At 65.6% G+C, this 12,899-nt stretch overlaps 6 protein-coding genes across 18 annotated transcripts in view; 4 read left to right on the forward strand and 2 right to left on the reverse strand.

The window, feature by feature from the left end:
- Positions 1–819, forward strand: part of LOC122420063 (basic proline-rich protein-like) — a 1,347-nt gene extending 528 nt beyond the window's left edge. The window contains exon 2 of the mRNA XM_043434800.1: positions 19–819. Coding sequence (XP_043290735.1) covers positions 19–819 — 801 coding nt within the window. The remainder of the gene's footprint in view (positions 1–18) is intronic.
- The window catches only part of MMP11 (matrix metallopeptidase 11), a 9,423-nt gene extending 7,062 nt beyond the window's left edge, over positions 1–2,361 (reverse strand). Inside the window, exon 1 of the mRNA XM_043434790.1 lies at positions 2,201–2,361. Within this exon, the coding sequence (XP_043290725.1) occupies positions 2,201–2,314 (114 nt within the window). The 5' untranslated portion in view covers positions 2,315–2,361. The remainder of the gene's footprint in view (positions 1–2,200) is intronic.
- On the forward strand, positions 923–3,632 carry LOC122420073. 5 transcript variants are annotated; one of them, XR_006263169.1, is made up of 3 exons: positions 923–2,086; positions 2,656–2,863; positions 3,227–3,632. XR_006263169.1 is itself a non-coding variant. In XM_043434810.1 (2 exons), the coding sequence occupies exons 1-2, from the start codon at positions 1,475–1,477 to the stop codon at positions 2,782–2,784; spliced, it is 741 nt and encodes a 246-aa protein (XP_043290745.1). In that variant the 5' UTR covers positions 923–1,474; the 3' UTR covers positions 2,785–3,632. The 5 variants fall into 5 exon arrangements, 3 of the variants coding, with proteins under 3 accessions (XP_043290745.1, XP_043290761.1, XP_043290766.1); XR_006263168.1 differs by having other exon boundaries at positions 927–2,086; positions 3,363–3,632; XM_043434810.1 differs by having other exon boundaries at positions 2,656–3,632.
- A 1,634-nt stretch (positions 3,633–5,266) lies between these two features.
- Positions 5,267–7,298, forward strand: CHCHD10 (coiled-coil-helix-coiled-coil-helix domain containing 10). The gene is made up of 4 exons (XM_043434919.1): positions 5,267–5,425; positions 5,628–5,850; positions 6,625–6,772; positions 7,100–7,298. Exons 1-4 carry the CDS (start codon positions 5,385–5,387, stop codon positions 7,117–7,119), a joined length of 432 nt encoding a protein of 143 aa, XP_043290854.1. The 5' UTR covers positions 5,267–5,384; the 3' UTR covers positions 7,120–7,298.
- C1H22orf15 (chromosome 1 C22orf15 homolog) lies at positions 7,163–11,211 on the reverse strand. 9 transcript variants are annotated; one of them, XM_043434849.1, is made up of 6 exons: positions 10,234–11,211; positions 10,001–10,128; positions 9,391–9,498; positions 8,612–8,920; positions 8,067–8,376; positions 7,163–7,435 (listed from the first exon to the last, which is right to left on the reverse strand). In XM_043434849.1, exons 3-6 carry the CDS (start codon positions 9,413–9,415, stop codon positions 7,387–7,389), a joined length of 693 nt encoding a protein of 230 aa, XP_043290784.1. In that variant the 5' UTR covers positions 9,416–9,498; positions 10,001–10,128; positions 10,234–11,211; the 3' UTR covers positions 7,163–7,386. The 9 variants fall into 9 exon arrangements, with proteins under 9 accessions (XP_043290784.1, XP_043290845.1, XP_043290793.1 ...); XM_043434910.1 differs by lacking the exons at positions 10,001–10,128; positions 10,234–11,211 and having other exon boundaries at positions 8,067–8,223; positions 8,302–8,376; positions 8,612–8,734; positions 8,834–8,920; positions 9,391–9,744; XM_043434858.1 differs by lacking the exon at positions 10,001–10,128.
- Positions 9,759–12,541, forward strand: VPREB3 (V-set pre-B cell surrogate light chain 3). Its single transcript, XM_043434842.1, has 3 exons — positions 9,759–10,303; positions 11,175–11,403; positions 12,106–12,541. The coding sequence occupies exons 1-3, from the start codon at positions 10,049–10,051 to the stop codon at positions 12,420–12,422; spliced, it is 801 nt and encodes a 266-aa protein (XP_043290777.1). The 5' UTR covers positions 9,759–10,048; the 3' UTR covers positions 12,423–12,541.
- The last annotated feature ends 358 nt before the right edge of the window (positions 12,542–12,899 follow it).

Below are 12,899 nucleotides of genomic sequence, written 5' to 3' on the forward strand. Positions count from 1 at the left end.
CTGCCGGGAGGCAGTGAGGTGGGGGTGAGCACACACCACGCCTGCCTCAACCACAGCCCTGGGGGATTAGGGAGCAGGCATCGCCCCAACTCCCAGGGGAAGAGACAGGGCCCAGAGAGGTCCAGGTCTTGGCCCAGGGTCACACAGCCAGGGAGCCCAGAGCTGGACCTAGACCTGGGGATCAGGCCTCCCCACCCATGGCCCCCCCAACCCCCAAGCTGTGGCTCATCTCCAAAACCCACATTCCTGAGACGACTGCTCGTCCTCCCTGCAGGCCTGCCTGCTCGTTGGCCAGCGTCTCCCTGGGCCTGCCCTGGGCGGAGGTGCCCAGCCCGCTCACCCCACCTCTCCCCGACGGGCACCACACCACAGCCTCACACATCCTCGAGGAATCACTTGGGCAGGGGTCAACCTGCAATCGGGAAAATGGGAGGCAGCCAGCAGTTGGGAGTGAGGAGGCCCCCAGACTGGGAAGCGCTGGGCACGGCTGGGCTGGGCGTGCCCTCTCCAGCCTGCCTGCCGTTGGCCCAGGTCCCCATAGCCAACCCCTCTGCGGTGGGCAGGAGGCGACCCCAAGGGGAGGACACTGCAGGCTGGGAGGAAGGCAGGGAGCATCCGCACACCATCCCGGGCCTCTCTGAGGCTCAGAGAGGTCAAGTGACCCCCCCGAGTCACACCACTTGCTCCTGGGCAGGCAGGTCCATCTCACCCCCCCCCCCAACCACCACCTCCCTTGCTGGCTCCAGAAGGGAAGGCGGGGTCCCCCACAGCGGGCGGGCGGCAGGGCTTTCATCAACCCTGAAAGCTGTGAGCTGGTAGGATAAATATTTACAGAGCCTTCCTGGCCCTGCCAACAGCCGTCCAGGGATAAGCACGTCCTAGGTGACCCCGAGTGCCCCCTGCATATCTGCGGGGTGACAGACAACAGCCCGGCTCAGACCCCGCCTGACCCCGCACAAGCGGCACAGTGGCAGCTCCAGGTGATGGAACGTGATCCTGTGCCCAGCTCTCCTGGCCTCCCTGCAGACGCTCTCTGGCCCGGCAGTGGGCACTGTCGCCTCCCACCCGCCCACTGGACAAGGCTGGGGGTGAGGGCTACCGAGGCGCCGGAGGGCTCACCTAGGGCCATGTGGTTCAAAAGCCCAGATCCCTCCGGTTCCTAAACCCGCGGATTCAGCAGCTCCCCAGGGTGACCCCTAGACTCTGCCCCCAGGCCTAGGGGGCTGGGCAGGGCTGGGGAGGAGGCAGGGCCCCTGGCCCGAGGTACCCACCACCCCTTCCATCCCCAGCGCTGCCAGGGGGCAAGACTGGCCAGGGCAGAGCTGGCGTGGCTGGACAGAGGGGCCCAGGCTGGCCATACCTCCCTCGTCCGGAGCTGTCCCCTGAGAGTCTGCCTGCACCCCCGCCCCCATCCCCGCTAACAACCCCATCCCTGCCCCCCATCCCTGCCCGGTCAGGCTGGAAGCTCAGCGGCATGCCGGAGCGGGCCAGGCACCCAGGGAGCTACGTGCCTGCAGTAGCCCAGGCTGTGAGTGGTCCCCCGAAGCCCCAGCTGTTGGGGAGGGCGCAGCCTTCAGGGCACACGCAGGCTGGCACACACAGGGGTGTCCCCCTGCCACCCGCCCCGCTGGGGCACGCCGGAGCTCTCACGCTCAGGCTGCCTCCCGGCTCCACGGCCTCCCGATCCCGCCACTCACAGGTCCCAGGCGGTGGCATCTGTCTCCGCCAGGCTCAGACCCCTCGCGCCCTCCTGCCTGGAGGCGTGCTCACCGAGGCCACACACCTGGCGGCTGACGCCAGCTGGAGACCCACGGGTCTTTGTCCCTATGGTGTGTCGGGAGCCCTAGAGCCACTCCCGCTGTCCCTCCCCTACAACACACACACACCCCCAGGATCGCGGCCGGGGTGGGGGGGGGAGGCGCGGAGGGGGCAGGTCCCAGAGCTGGGCGGGTGGTGGCGGCGTGCGTCTAGCGTCCCGCTCACCAGCCAGTCCAAGCAATCCCGGCGCCGGCTCCACTTGCATACCTCCGGGGACGGGAAGCTCACTATCCATCACGCCCCCGGGGCACCCAGACAGCGTTTCAGGGTAACGGGCCACTCCCGGACGCCCCCGTGGGTCCAGCTCTGCCGGCCGGCGCCCCTCGGCGTGGAGGGCGGGGCGGGGCCGGGGGCTGCCGGGCGGCGGGCGGTGGGCACTCACCGGCGGCCGCGGGGCCCGGGCCAGCAGCAGCGGCAGCGGCAGGAGCAGCAGCAGCAGCAGCGGGAGCAGGAGGGCGCGCGGGGCCGCGCCGCGGAGCCCGGCGGCCCGAGCCATCCGCCCCGGGGCTGCAGGGCCTGCTGGGCCGCCGCCGGCCGCCGCCCCTTATAGCCTCCGCCCCGCCCCCGCCCCGGCCCCGCCCCCGCTTTTGTTCTGCACTCGCCCCGCGCCGGCGGCCAGGGAGTGGGGGTGGCCCGGCCCGCAGATCCGGTCCTTCCCGCGGTGTGCCGGGCTGCGGTCTCGGAGGCCCGGAGGGACTGGGGGGGCGGGGGGCGGTGTTGGCGGGTGACCCTGGCCGGGGAGGGGGGGGGTGCCGTTGCTCCGGGCCTCAGTTTCCCCAGCGCGATGGGCCGTCTGAGAGGAGTCGAGTTTCCCTGCTTGCCCCCGCCTCCTGACAGGCCCAACTTGGGAAGGTGCATCCCGAGCAGGGACATCCAGCTGTGTCCCGGGGGACCCTGAGCCACGGGAGGCGGCTGGCCAGGACGTCAGCTTGGCAGAATCCGCCAGTTCACAGAGGAGGAGACTGAGGCCCCAGGAGGGAGGAGCCAGATGAGGCTTCTTCCAAACCACCGGGCAGGATGAGGGGTCAGGAGGCCTTCTTCGCAGGTCAGCTGTTGGAAGGAGGTGGTCAGAAGGCAGTGTCTGTGCGGGGCGCTGGGGACCCCACGCCGCCCCTTGGCCTGACGAGCAGGCTCCTCAGAGGCCCTCAGGGCCAGCCTCCTGAGGCGAGGACGTGTCTGTGAGAGTCAGAGGGAGGGGTCGTGACCACACTGGGAAAGGGTCATACAGCCCTTGCGGTGACCCAGAGCGCAGGCAGTCTGCTTGACCCCCGGGGAGCCGGGACACGGTGACACCCGTCCCGGCGGGCCGGCCCCTGAGCCGCCGCAGGGTGAGGCTGTGCCTGAAAAGGGAGGAGACGGGCAGCGAGGGGAGGGCCACCGCGGACTCAACCCCCTCCTCCCCCTCCAGTCCCCGGAGCCGCAGCGGCCTCTCCAGGGAGGCTCCACAGAGACCCCTAGAGGGCGAGAAGAGGGACGACTGCTGTGATTTTTCACTCCCTAGGCCGTTTGCCATCTTTTTCTTCCTTTTTAAAATTTTTTGGCAGGGCTGCAACGCATGTGGGCTTTTAGTTCCCTGACCCGGGATCGAACCCATGCCCCCTGCATTGGAAGCATGGACTCTTCACCACCAGACCACCAGGGAAGTCCTGCCATTTGTTTCTTCAGAGTGATTTACTTTTTTAAAAATGGAAATGCCTACTTCAGCCTCATCTTAGCAATATTGGTCAAGAAATCATGGATTTAATGAACTGATGATACATTTTTTTTTCTTTCTGATACACATCAAAATGCATAAAGTAAAAATGTTTAACTACCTTAAGTGGTCTCGAGTGCCTCCAGGGATGCGTGGCCTTGTTTTGGGGACCTGCAATCCACCAGTCATGGGAGTTTTTAGTAACAACCTTTCCACGTTTCCACAGTGGAAAGCCACAGTTATAGCAAGCTGTGCTGGTCCCAGAGGGCTTCCTGCAGGAAGGGGACCCTGATCAGCCCAGGAGGGGCCTGTTTGGCAAACAAGAGCAGGTCAGCAGGGGCTGCAGGAGCAAAGTGGTGGAAGCTGGCCCAGGCCTGGCATGTCTGCGAGAAGAGAGTGGCCACCTTTACATGCTCCCCTCTCCTGAAGGCAAACGGCCACCCCATTGCAGAGAGGAGAAAACTGAAGCCCAGGCCCAGATGGGGCTCAGGGGAGGACCCTGCCTCCCGGGCTGGCTGAAAGGACTGTGTGGTCGGGACGCAGTCGTGACATCACCCAGCCTGCCAGACACTGTCGGTGCCCCTGTTCCCTGCTTGCCTGCCATCCCCTCCTCACAGAGGGGCCTCCTCTCCCCACCTGAGCCCCCCACCCCATGCTTCTGCTCTTGACTTCATCTGCCCTGCAGTCCCAGTGCCAGGAGGCCTCCCTTGGGGGTAGGGAACAGTGATGTGGGGATAGGAAAGTCGGGAGCCCACCCCGCCAAGGGAACTGATATGACCACTCAGAACTCATTCAGAAAAAATGAAAACCGTGAAAACCTGCCGTTCCTGAACGGCTGGGAAGCATCCTGAATCTCGATGACCCTGCCCTGGACTTGGAACCAAGTGGTAATATTCGAGGCCACAGAATTCATACTCGCACCAATGCCCCTAGGCCCGCAGGGGACGGCCTTTGGAAAGGACACGCCGGGTAAACATGGTCGGGGTCTAGCACTGCATCCAACCAGTCCTTCCTAAAGGAGATCAGTCCTGAGTGTTCACTGGAAGGACTGATGCTGAGGCTGAAACTCCAATACTCTGGCCACCTGATGCGAAAAACTCACTCATTGGAAAAGACCCTGATGCTGGGAAAGATTGAAGGCAGGACAAGAAGGGGACGACAGAGGATGAGATGGTTGGATGGCATCACCGACTAAATGGATATGAGTTTGAGTAAACTCCAGGAGCTGGTGATGGACAGGGAAGCCTGGGGTGCTGCAGTCCGTGGGGTCGCAAAGAGTTGGACCTGACTGAGCAGCTGAACTGAACTGAACCGAGGTGGGGGGGGGGGCGGTACTGGACGCCTCCTGGTGGGTGCTCTGTGAGCAGTCCTGCGAGGCTTGCTCGGGGCAGACAGGGGTGCGTGCTTTGTATCCGCCCCAGTCCACCCGCGACCCTGGGGCCACTCAGGAGCCAGCGAGCCAGGCCCCACGGGAGGGGCAGAAGCAGGGCTCGGCCGATCGCCAGACCGCCCGTGGTTCGGCTCGCCGCGTTTCGACGCGGCCTTTGAAGGACCGTCCCGTGGCCCCAGCGTGCGCCCTCCGCGCCCTGCCACAGCGGCTCCGTTTCCCCAGGGCGCACACAGCTCGGACAGGCGGCCAGGAGGGCGTAGACTCACCGACCCCCGGAGCTGCAGAGGGAGAAGCCGGGGACCCGCGGGGGTGCCGCGTGACCGGGCCCAGGGCCTCCCGAAGGGGGCGTGTCCCCGCGGCCCCGCCCAGGCCCCGCCCCGCCGGCGGGGACCGGCGCCACCGCCTCCGTCCCGGAGCCACAGCCTGCGCCGCCGTCGCCGTCTCCGACTCGGCTCGTCCGGCCCCGTCGCCGCCGCCGCCACCATGCCCCGGGGGAGCCGTAGCGTGGCCTCGCGGCCAGCTAGGTAGGAGCCGGCGCGGGCGCCGGGCAGCGGGCGCGGGTGCGGGCTAAGGGCGGCCCGGCAAGGACGCGACAGCGTGACCTTGGTGACGGCCGCGCCATCTTGGCGGGGGCGGGGCGGGGGGCCGCCGCTGCGCGTCTAGGACTGTGGTTGCCCGGCCGGGGGTCCGACTAGGAATGACCCCACTTCTCCCCGCATCCCGCAGCCGCCCCGCCGCGCCCTCTGCCGCCCACCCGCCTGCGCACCCGCCGCCCTCGGCCGCGGCCGCGGCCCCCGCCCCGTCGGGCCAGCCCGGCCTGATGGCGCAGATGGCGACCACCGCCGCCGGAGTGGCCGTGGGCTCGGCTGTGGGCCACGTCGTGGGCAGCGCCCTGACCGGAGCCTTCAGTGGGGGGAGCTCAGAGCCCGCCCAGCCTGCAGCCCAGCAGGTGAGCAAGGGCTCAGAGGAAAATGAGGCCCGACACAGCGCAGGGTGATGCGCCAGTCCAGAGACGCCCCAAGAAGGGTCCTACTGGTCACTCGGCTGTTGGCCTCGGGTCACTCACAGGCAGGCTCTCCCAACTCATCCCCTGTGGCTAAGGTCCCTAGAACCCCGTAGACAGACACCAACCAGCCCTTTAAAGATGGGGAAACCGAGGCCCTTAGGGGTCACAGACGGCCCAAAGTTGCCCAACCCTAGTAGAAGGGAGGGCTGTTGGAGCTCCTGAGTGCCCGCTCTCCTCCCACCCCCCACCCCCCAGGAGGCCCCTTCCTGCGCCCAGGGGTGACTGGTAGTCAGTGAGTTTGGGCCTGCTGACCTGTCCCCCACTGGGCACCCCACCAGTCCTGAGCCACATTTGGGCTTAGTGATGGGGTCAGGGATCACGAGAATCAGCGTGGCTGAGCCAGGAAGGTGTTAGAACCTGTTGGCCTGGAGCTCAAAGCAGCAGTGCCCTGGGCTTTTCTAGACCCATGTCCCACCTCCCGCCCCACCTGCTCTGGTTTCCGCACCACCGCAGCAGCGGCAGGGCCTTCCAGAGGGCTGTGGGCTCACCCTGTTTCAGGGATGGAGCCGCTGAGACCTGGGGCACACTACCCGCTAGGGACCCCTGAGGCATCAGAGCCGGGGGTCTGCGGAGGGGCAGCCGCCACCCCCAGCTTCGGAGTCCTCTCCCGGGTGCCCACCCCGAGCTGACCCAGCTGCCTTCTGTGCTGTGCCCCAGGCCCCGGCACGTGCCGCCCCGCAGCCCCTGCAGACGGGGCCCTGTGCCTATGAGATCAGGCAGTTCCTGGACTGCTCCACCACCCAGAGCGACCTGACCCTGTGCGAGGGCTTCAGCGAGGCCCTGAAGCAGTGCAAGTACAACCACGGTGAGCGCCCGCTGCCTGACCTGCGCCGGGGCGGGAGGGGCAGTTCACTGCTCCTGCTCCTCCTGGGTGCTCCCATTCCTCCTGGGTGCTCCCACTCATCCTGTGTGCTCCTGGTCCTCCTGGGTGCTCCTGCACTTCCCGGGTTCTCCCGCTCCTCCTGGGTGCTCCTGCTCCTCCTGGGTGCTCCTCTTCCTGGGTGCTCCCGCTCCTCCTGGGTGCTCCTCCTCCCGGGTGCTCCAACTCCTCCTGGGTGCTCCTGCTCCTCCTGGGTGCTCCCACTCCTCCCAGGTGCTCCTGTACCTTCGGCCTGACCTCCTCTCTCTACAGGTCTGAGCTCCCTGCCCTAAGAGACCAGAGCAGATTGGGTGGCCAGCCCTGCACCCACCTTCACCCCCCTCCCACCAACAGCCGGACCACGACGTCAGATTGTACCCACAGAGCTGGGACCTGGAGTGAGGAGGGGGTCCCTCACCCCACAGATGATCCGAGATGAAAATGTGCAATTAAAAGCCTTTATTTTAGCCGAGCCTGCTGTGTCCCCTCTCGTTGGACTGTCTGCAGGGGGCAGGGTGGTGGGAGATGGAAGTCCTGCTGCAGGGTGGGGTGCCGCCCCTTCAGCTGCTGTCCCGGGTGCGGAGGTCGCCCTTGTCATCCTGCGTAATCCTATAGGCAGCGCTGACTGGACGGTGAGGCATTAACTGCTGACCTCAAGCCTCAAGGGCGTCCGACTCTGGCCGGCTGGAGACCCCGGAGGAGCATGCCGCCTCATCTCAGGGACCCCTGCCCCTCCACCCTTCTTGTCCCTGGGGGCCCCACGGTGGCCTCACGCTCTGCCGGTGACCTTGCCCCTCTTGCTGATGCAATTTCCCCGTAATTGAAAATTTAGCGGGAGAAATGCTTCGGGCCTTTGCACCTGACCACACGAGCATAGGTCACGGCCAGCCCCCTTGGATCTCAGTCCAGCTCGGCCACTTGGCTGTGATGTGCCAGGTCACGGGGCCTGCCAGCAGAGGAGCAGGCCCTTCAAATGCCATCACGCACTCGGAGCTGCTGCCTCCGCTGAGTTCGTTCAGTCTCTGCACGGAGCACCCACTGTGTACCAGGCCCTATCCCACGTCCTCCGGTCACCGAGCCCCCAGCGGGCTGATGGGGGCCTGTCCTCGGGGACAGTGTGTCTCCAAAGGAGGCTGACATTGCGGTCCACCTCTCAGCACACACATCTGTCCGTCCCCTGGGAAGGGGGTCCCATTTCTGGGTGTGAGCAGCCCCCCTGGGGTCTGTGTCTCCTCCTTACCTGGCTCCAGGCCCTGGCTCCTGGGTCCAGGACAGCAGGGAGCCCACCCTTCGGGGCCGAGAAGGAGGGCCTTGCTCCTGGTGGCCACGCTGAGTGCCCAGGCGCCGCCTCCGGCCGTCGCCCTGGGGGGGCAGGCCCGACCGCCAGCGCAGCTCCTCTGTGAGGCCCAGGATGCCCTGCTTGAGTGCGTGGGCGGGCAGGCGTCCCCACCCCCAGGCTCTCCTGTGACACTCACCAGCCATCTCTGGACACCACCCATCCAGGTTCTCCAGGAGGGACTCATAGCGCGTGGGGTCCCCTCCCTCCCCCTCTGTGGAGGGAGGGAGTCTGATCACTGGCTGGCTGGTGGTCCGCAGCCCCCCACCCCAACTCTGGACGTGTTTACCCCCCGGCCTGGGCTCAGGACAGGGCACTGGATGGGAAGGACAGGGCTGGGTCCTGGCCAGGCTGGGGGCTCTGCAGGGCATGGGTGCCCCGTGGATGCTGTCTCTCCTCTTACATTCCAACGTCACTGCAGGGGGGCGCGAATCTTGGACCCCACTTACTGATGATCTGCACCAGAACATAGGTTCCCCGCTCCTGCATGGGGGGCGCCGGGGAAGGCCCCTCCTCCAGCCCCTCCACAAGGTTGACCAGGTGCCCGTCCTCAGCCAGCAGGGCGATGGTCGCTGAGAGGGTGGAGAGGGAGGCAGGGCAGGGATGGTACTTCCCCTGCCAGGGTGGGGGGCCCTCAGCTGGCCCTCCAGCACCCCTCGCTGCCCCCTCACCGTCAGGGGGCACCTTGCACCTCTGCCTCAGGTGGGCGGTGAGGGTCCCGAGGCTGCACCAGATGTTCACCAGCTCCCAGCAGCCAGCTGCGGGAGAGGGGCGGAGGTGGGTGCATGGCACCCGCCCTTCCCCCCAGACCGGACGCTCTGCCTCCCTCCTGCCTACAGGGTCAGGAATGTACCCCACTCCATCTCCCCAGACGTCTGAACAACTCTTGCCTCCACCATGCAGCCCCCGCCCCCATCCCGCACCAGCCCACCCCCCGAAGGCCAGGTGCCCCCCACCCCCGAGAGCTGCAGGACCCCTGGCCAGCGAAGAGATGGGGCAGTTGGAACACACACTCCCCAGCGGCACCACAGCAGCTGTGTGGCCCGGAGGAGCCTGCCTGCCTCGCCCAGGACCCAGCCTGGGCGGGGCTTTCCCTCAAGCGACTCCCCCCAGACTCATCCCATGGGCACCCCCTTCCCCACACTGCCTCCTCGTTCTCCCCCCTCCACAAGGCAGAGGGAACGTACCCCCACCCATCTGCCAGCACAGGGGACCCCCTGTGACTTACCTCCGAACATCACCGTGATAAACATGGCCGTGGTGGGGACAGACCCCTCGGACCCCAACTTCCCACCTGGGGAAGGAGCTGGGGTGGAGCCAGACTGCAGGGTGGGCCCTGGGGAGATGCACGGGTAGGGGGGTGATGGTGGGTGGGCTCAAGCGGAGCTCCTTGCTCAGCCCAGGGGGTCTCTGCAGCTAATCCAGGGTCCTCGGCCTTCTCCTTCTCCTGCTCGCTGGATCAGAGAAGACTGAGGTTCCCTCCCCCGCCCCCTCAGCCAGCTTCCAAGCTGGTCTCCATGACAGTGGGAGCTGCCTAGAGGTCTGAGCAGGAAATGCCTTCCCCCCAGTATCTGAGTAACGGGGTTTTCGGGGGGGCCCGGGCATTCCCAGTGCAGGGCTCTAGCAGAGGTTGGAGCCTCGGGCCCAGGGGTGTCCAGAGACCACTGCCCACGCCCCCCGCCTCCACCACCCACAAGGAGAGACAGAGCTCCCAGGCGGGGAGTGGGGGAAGTTCCTGGAGGTGGGGGCATCCCCAACCTTGCAGGCCCCCTTCCCAGGCGCACTCCCGGCCTCCTCCTCTTCTGTCCCCTGTTGTTATTGAGGTATGATTGGCATACCGTTCACAGCCACCCTTCGATGTGTTCTCCACAGTCAGGATACAGAACATGTCCCTCATACCCCCGCAAACTCCCAGCCAGGCTGTCACACAGAGGGAGGCGGCCGACGGGGCAGAGCCTTGCACTCCCTGCGTGTGGGATCCACAGGGGTCGTCACCGTGTCGGTGGGTCCTTCCTTTCATCCCAGGAGGGTCCCCCTGCCTGGAGGGGCCCCGGTCTGTGGATCTGCTCACCGCCTGCTCTTTGGGTCGTTTCCCGTGTGGGGTGATGATGAGGAAGGCCAGTACAGACACTCGCCTGCAGGTCTCTGGGTGAACAGGCATTTATTTCTCTTTCTCGGGGGCAAATCCTGGGAGGGGGGTGCCGGGCTGTCCGGGGAGAGTATGTTTCCGTTTGTAAGAAGCTGCCAGCGTTCTCCAGCGTGCTGCACCGTGTCACGGCCCCTCAGCGTCTGCCTGTGGCCGGGCCTCTGGACTCAGGAGACCTCCTTCTCAGCGGGCCTGCCCGCCAGGTGGTCAGGCCGTCTGTGCCCTTCTGGGGGCAGAGCTCAGTGCAGGAGAAGAGAGGAGGCCCAGATCCCAGCGCAGCCCGCCAGCATCACTCTGCTTCCCTCGGCGTTCACAAAGGACGAGAAGCGCTGGCCTCAGCCCCGCCGCAGGCAGGTTCGGGGGAGGACGCGCTTCAACCACAGCAGGCGCACAGAGGCGGCCTGCGGGCAGCGTTCCCAGACTCACAGGCCAGCGCTTTCTCCCCAGGGGACCTGTGGCACGGTCGGGAGCGGCTGCGGCCAGATGCCCGCCTGCGCCCTCGGCTCCAGCCACCACCCCTCTGTTCGCCCAGGGGCTTCTGTCTTTCGAGCTGCTGGGTGGGGGGGTCTTTTGTCTTTTGTCTGCAGCGTCACAGAGGTGCCATAGAGAGGGGCCCACAGTGGGAGCTTTGTAACGGGACGGAGGGCTGTTACAGGTCAGGGAGGCACTTGGGGGAGCCTTCTGGGGCAACGGAGATTTTATAAAATTTGGTCTGGGTACAGGCTGCAGGGATGTGTGTGTGTGTGTGTGTGTGACCCTCGAGCCACACGTGTGAGGTCTGTGCACGTGACCGTACGCATGAGACCTCGGTGGAAAGCAGCCACCTGCTCTGACTGCACCTGTGGATTTCCGGCTCCTGCTCTCAGGAGGCCCCACAGGCCCGCTCGCTGACGTTTGGGGAGATGGCACCGCCCTCCCCCCGTCAGGGGGCTGACGATTTGCATGCCGTGTCGGGGTCCAGCGGCCTCCCTCGCGTGGAGGTCCTGAAGCACCTGGAGCACCGCCTGCACAACAGCGGACTCCCGCCTGCCTCCCTGCCTCCGGCCATGGCCTGCCCGCCTCTGGCCCTCCTTCTGCTGGGGGCCCTCCTGGCAGGTGAGCCCTCCCCAGGCCTGGCTCACCTGGGGGGTGTGTGTGGAAGGCAGCACGGGGCTCTAGAAGACCCCTGCGGGGAAGTAAATCGCAGTGGGCAAGGGGGATGGTTTCCAAAGGGGCTGTGAGGGGGAGAGACCTGGCCTCAGTTTCCCCACTGGTGAGTGACCAGATGGCTAGGGTCCCTTTGGACTCTGACTCTGGGGGGGGCAGTGGCGGGTCTCAGAGACCGGTCACCTATTCAGTTTTTCAGAGGGGAAGCTGGTGTGGCCTAGTCACCGCCCCGCAGGGCCTCAGGGACAAGCTACCCCTGAGAAGGTCTCCAGCAGTCAGTGGCTGGAGACTGAGCTGATGGATATAGTAACGGCCCAGAAGGCTTCTTGGGGGTGATCAGCCTGTAGCCGGGTTTCGGACAAGCCAGTGTGACCTAAGTGATGGGGGTCTGCAGGGCAATGGTGAGGGTGGGTAGCAGGAGGACCCAGAGGCCACCAGCCCACCCTCTGAATTCTGGACCCTTAGCTGCACGTGGCTCCTTGGGAAGACGGGGCTTAAGGGTTGCCCGCTCTGTGGCCCACCCAGTGCTGATTCCACAGTAAGAACTGTGAGCTTTTTGGAGCAGATTCTCCTGGGGAGTCTGACCCAGGCTTTGTGGGGCAGGGGCCGGAGGGAAGGGGCCCAGGCCAGACCTGAGTGTGTGTCTCTCAGCCTTCCAGCCAGCCCTGACCAAGCCAGAAGCACTGCAGGTCTTCCCAGGCCAAGTGGCCCAACTGTCCTGCACAATCAGCCCCCGTTACGCCATCATCGGGGACCTCGGCGTGTCCTGGTATCAGCAGCGAGCAGGCAGCGCCCCCCGCCTGCTCCTCTACTACCGCTCAGAGGAGGACCAACACCGGGCCCCTGGCATCCCGGACCGCTTCTCCGCAGCTGCGGATGCAGCCCACAACACCTGCATCCTGACCATCAGCCCCGTGCAGCCCGAAGATGATGCCGATTATTACTGCTTTGTGGGCGACTTATTCTAGGGGTGTGGGATGAGTGTTTTCTGTCTGCCTCCCACTTCTGCTCCTGACCTTGGGACCTTCTCTCTGAGCCTCGGTTTTCCTCCTCTGTGAAATGGGTTAATAATATTCACCATGTCAACAATAACTGCTCTGAGGGTCCTGAGATCACTGCGTCCGGGGGTGTGGGGGTAGGGATGATCCTGGGGATTACTGCAGAAGAGGAAGCACCTGAGAACCTTGGCGTGGGGCCCAGCCTCCCCACCAGCCCCCAGGGGCTCAGACTGGTGGCTCTTGCCTTCCTGTGACAGGAGGAGCTGAGTGAGAGAAAAAGGAACCAGCCTTTGCTAGTCCTCGCTCTGCATGGCTGGTTGGGGTCCAACACTCAACAGGGGGCGACAGGACTGGGTCTTCAGGAGCTTCTCCCTGCTCCTGGGTAGGGCAAAGAGGCAGGTGTGAGTGTGTGCATGGGGTATGGGCACTCAGGGGCACCTGAGGGCG

The sequence above is a fragment of the Cervus canadensis genome, chromosome 1, assembly GCF_019320065.1.
Source record: "Cervus canadensis isolate Bull #8, Minnesota chromosome 1, ASM1932006v1, whole genome shotgun sequence".
NCBI classification, from domain to species: Eukaryota; Metazoa; Chordata; class Mammalia; order Artiodactyla; family Cervidae; genus Cervus; species Cervus canadensis.

What these genes read in the sequence shown, in the direction of transcription:
- CHCHD10 (XM_043434919.1), top strand. Translation starts at nt 5,385, where the DNA reads ATGCCCCGGGGGAGCCGTAGCGTGGCCTCGCGGCCAGCTAG. An exon ending in CCCAGCCTGCAGCCCAGCAG is followed by an intron (nt 5,851 to 6,624) that starts GTGAGCAAGGGC and finishes GCTGTGCCCCAG; the next exon opens with GCCCCGGCACGTGCCGCCCC. An exon ending in GCAGTGCAAGTACAACCACG is followed by an intron (nt 6,773 to 7,099) that starts GTGAGCGCCCGC and finishes CTCTCTCTACAG; the next exon opens with GTCTGAGCTCCCTGCCCTAA.
- LOC122420073 (XM_043434810.1), top strand. Translation starts at nt 1,475, where the DNA reads ATGCCGGAGCGGGCCAGGCACCCAGGGAGCTACGTGCCTGCAGTAGCC. An exon ending in CACCCAGACAGCGTTTCAGG is followed by an intron (nt 2,087 to 2,655) that starts GTAACGGGCCAC and finishes GCCTCCTGACAG; the next exon opens with GCCCAACTTGGGAAGGTGCA.
- VPREB3 (XM_043434842.1), top strand. Translation starts at nt 10,049, where the DNA reads ATGTCCCTCATACCCCCGCAAACTCCCAGCCAGGCTGTCACACAGAGG. An exon ending in GTACAGACACTCGCCTGCAG is followed by an intron (nt 10,304 to 11,174) that starts GTCTCTGGGTGA and finishes TCCTGCTCTCAG; the next exon opens with GAGGCCCCACAGGCCCGCTC. An exon ending in GCTGGGGGCCCTCCTGGCAG is followed by an intron (nt 11,404 to 12,105) that starts GTGAGCCCTCCC and finishes TGTGTCTCTCAG; the next exon opens with CCTTCCAGCCAGCCCTGACC.
- C1H22orf15 (XM_043434858.1), bottom strand. Translation starts at nt 9,415, where the DNA reads ATGTTTATCACGGTGATGTTCGGAG. An exon ending in TATCACGGTGATGTTCGGAG is followed by an intron (nt 8,921 to 9,390) that starts GTAAGTCACAGG and finishes CCTCTCCCGCAG; the next exon opens with CTGGCTGCTGGGAGCTGGTG. An exon ending in TGTTCTGGTGCAGATCATCA is followed by an intron (nt 8,377 to 8,611) that starts GTAAGTGGGGTC and finishes CTCCCTCCACAG; the next exon opens with AGGGGGAGGGAGGGGACCCC.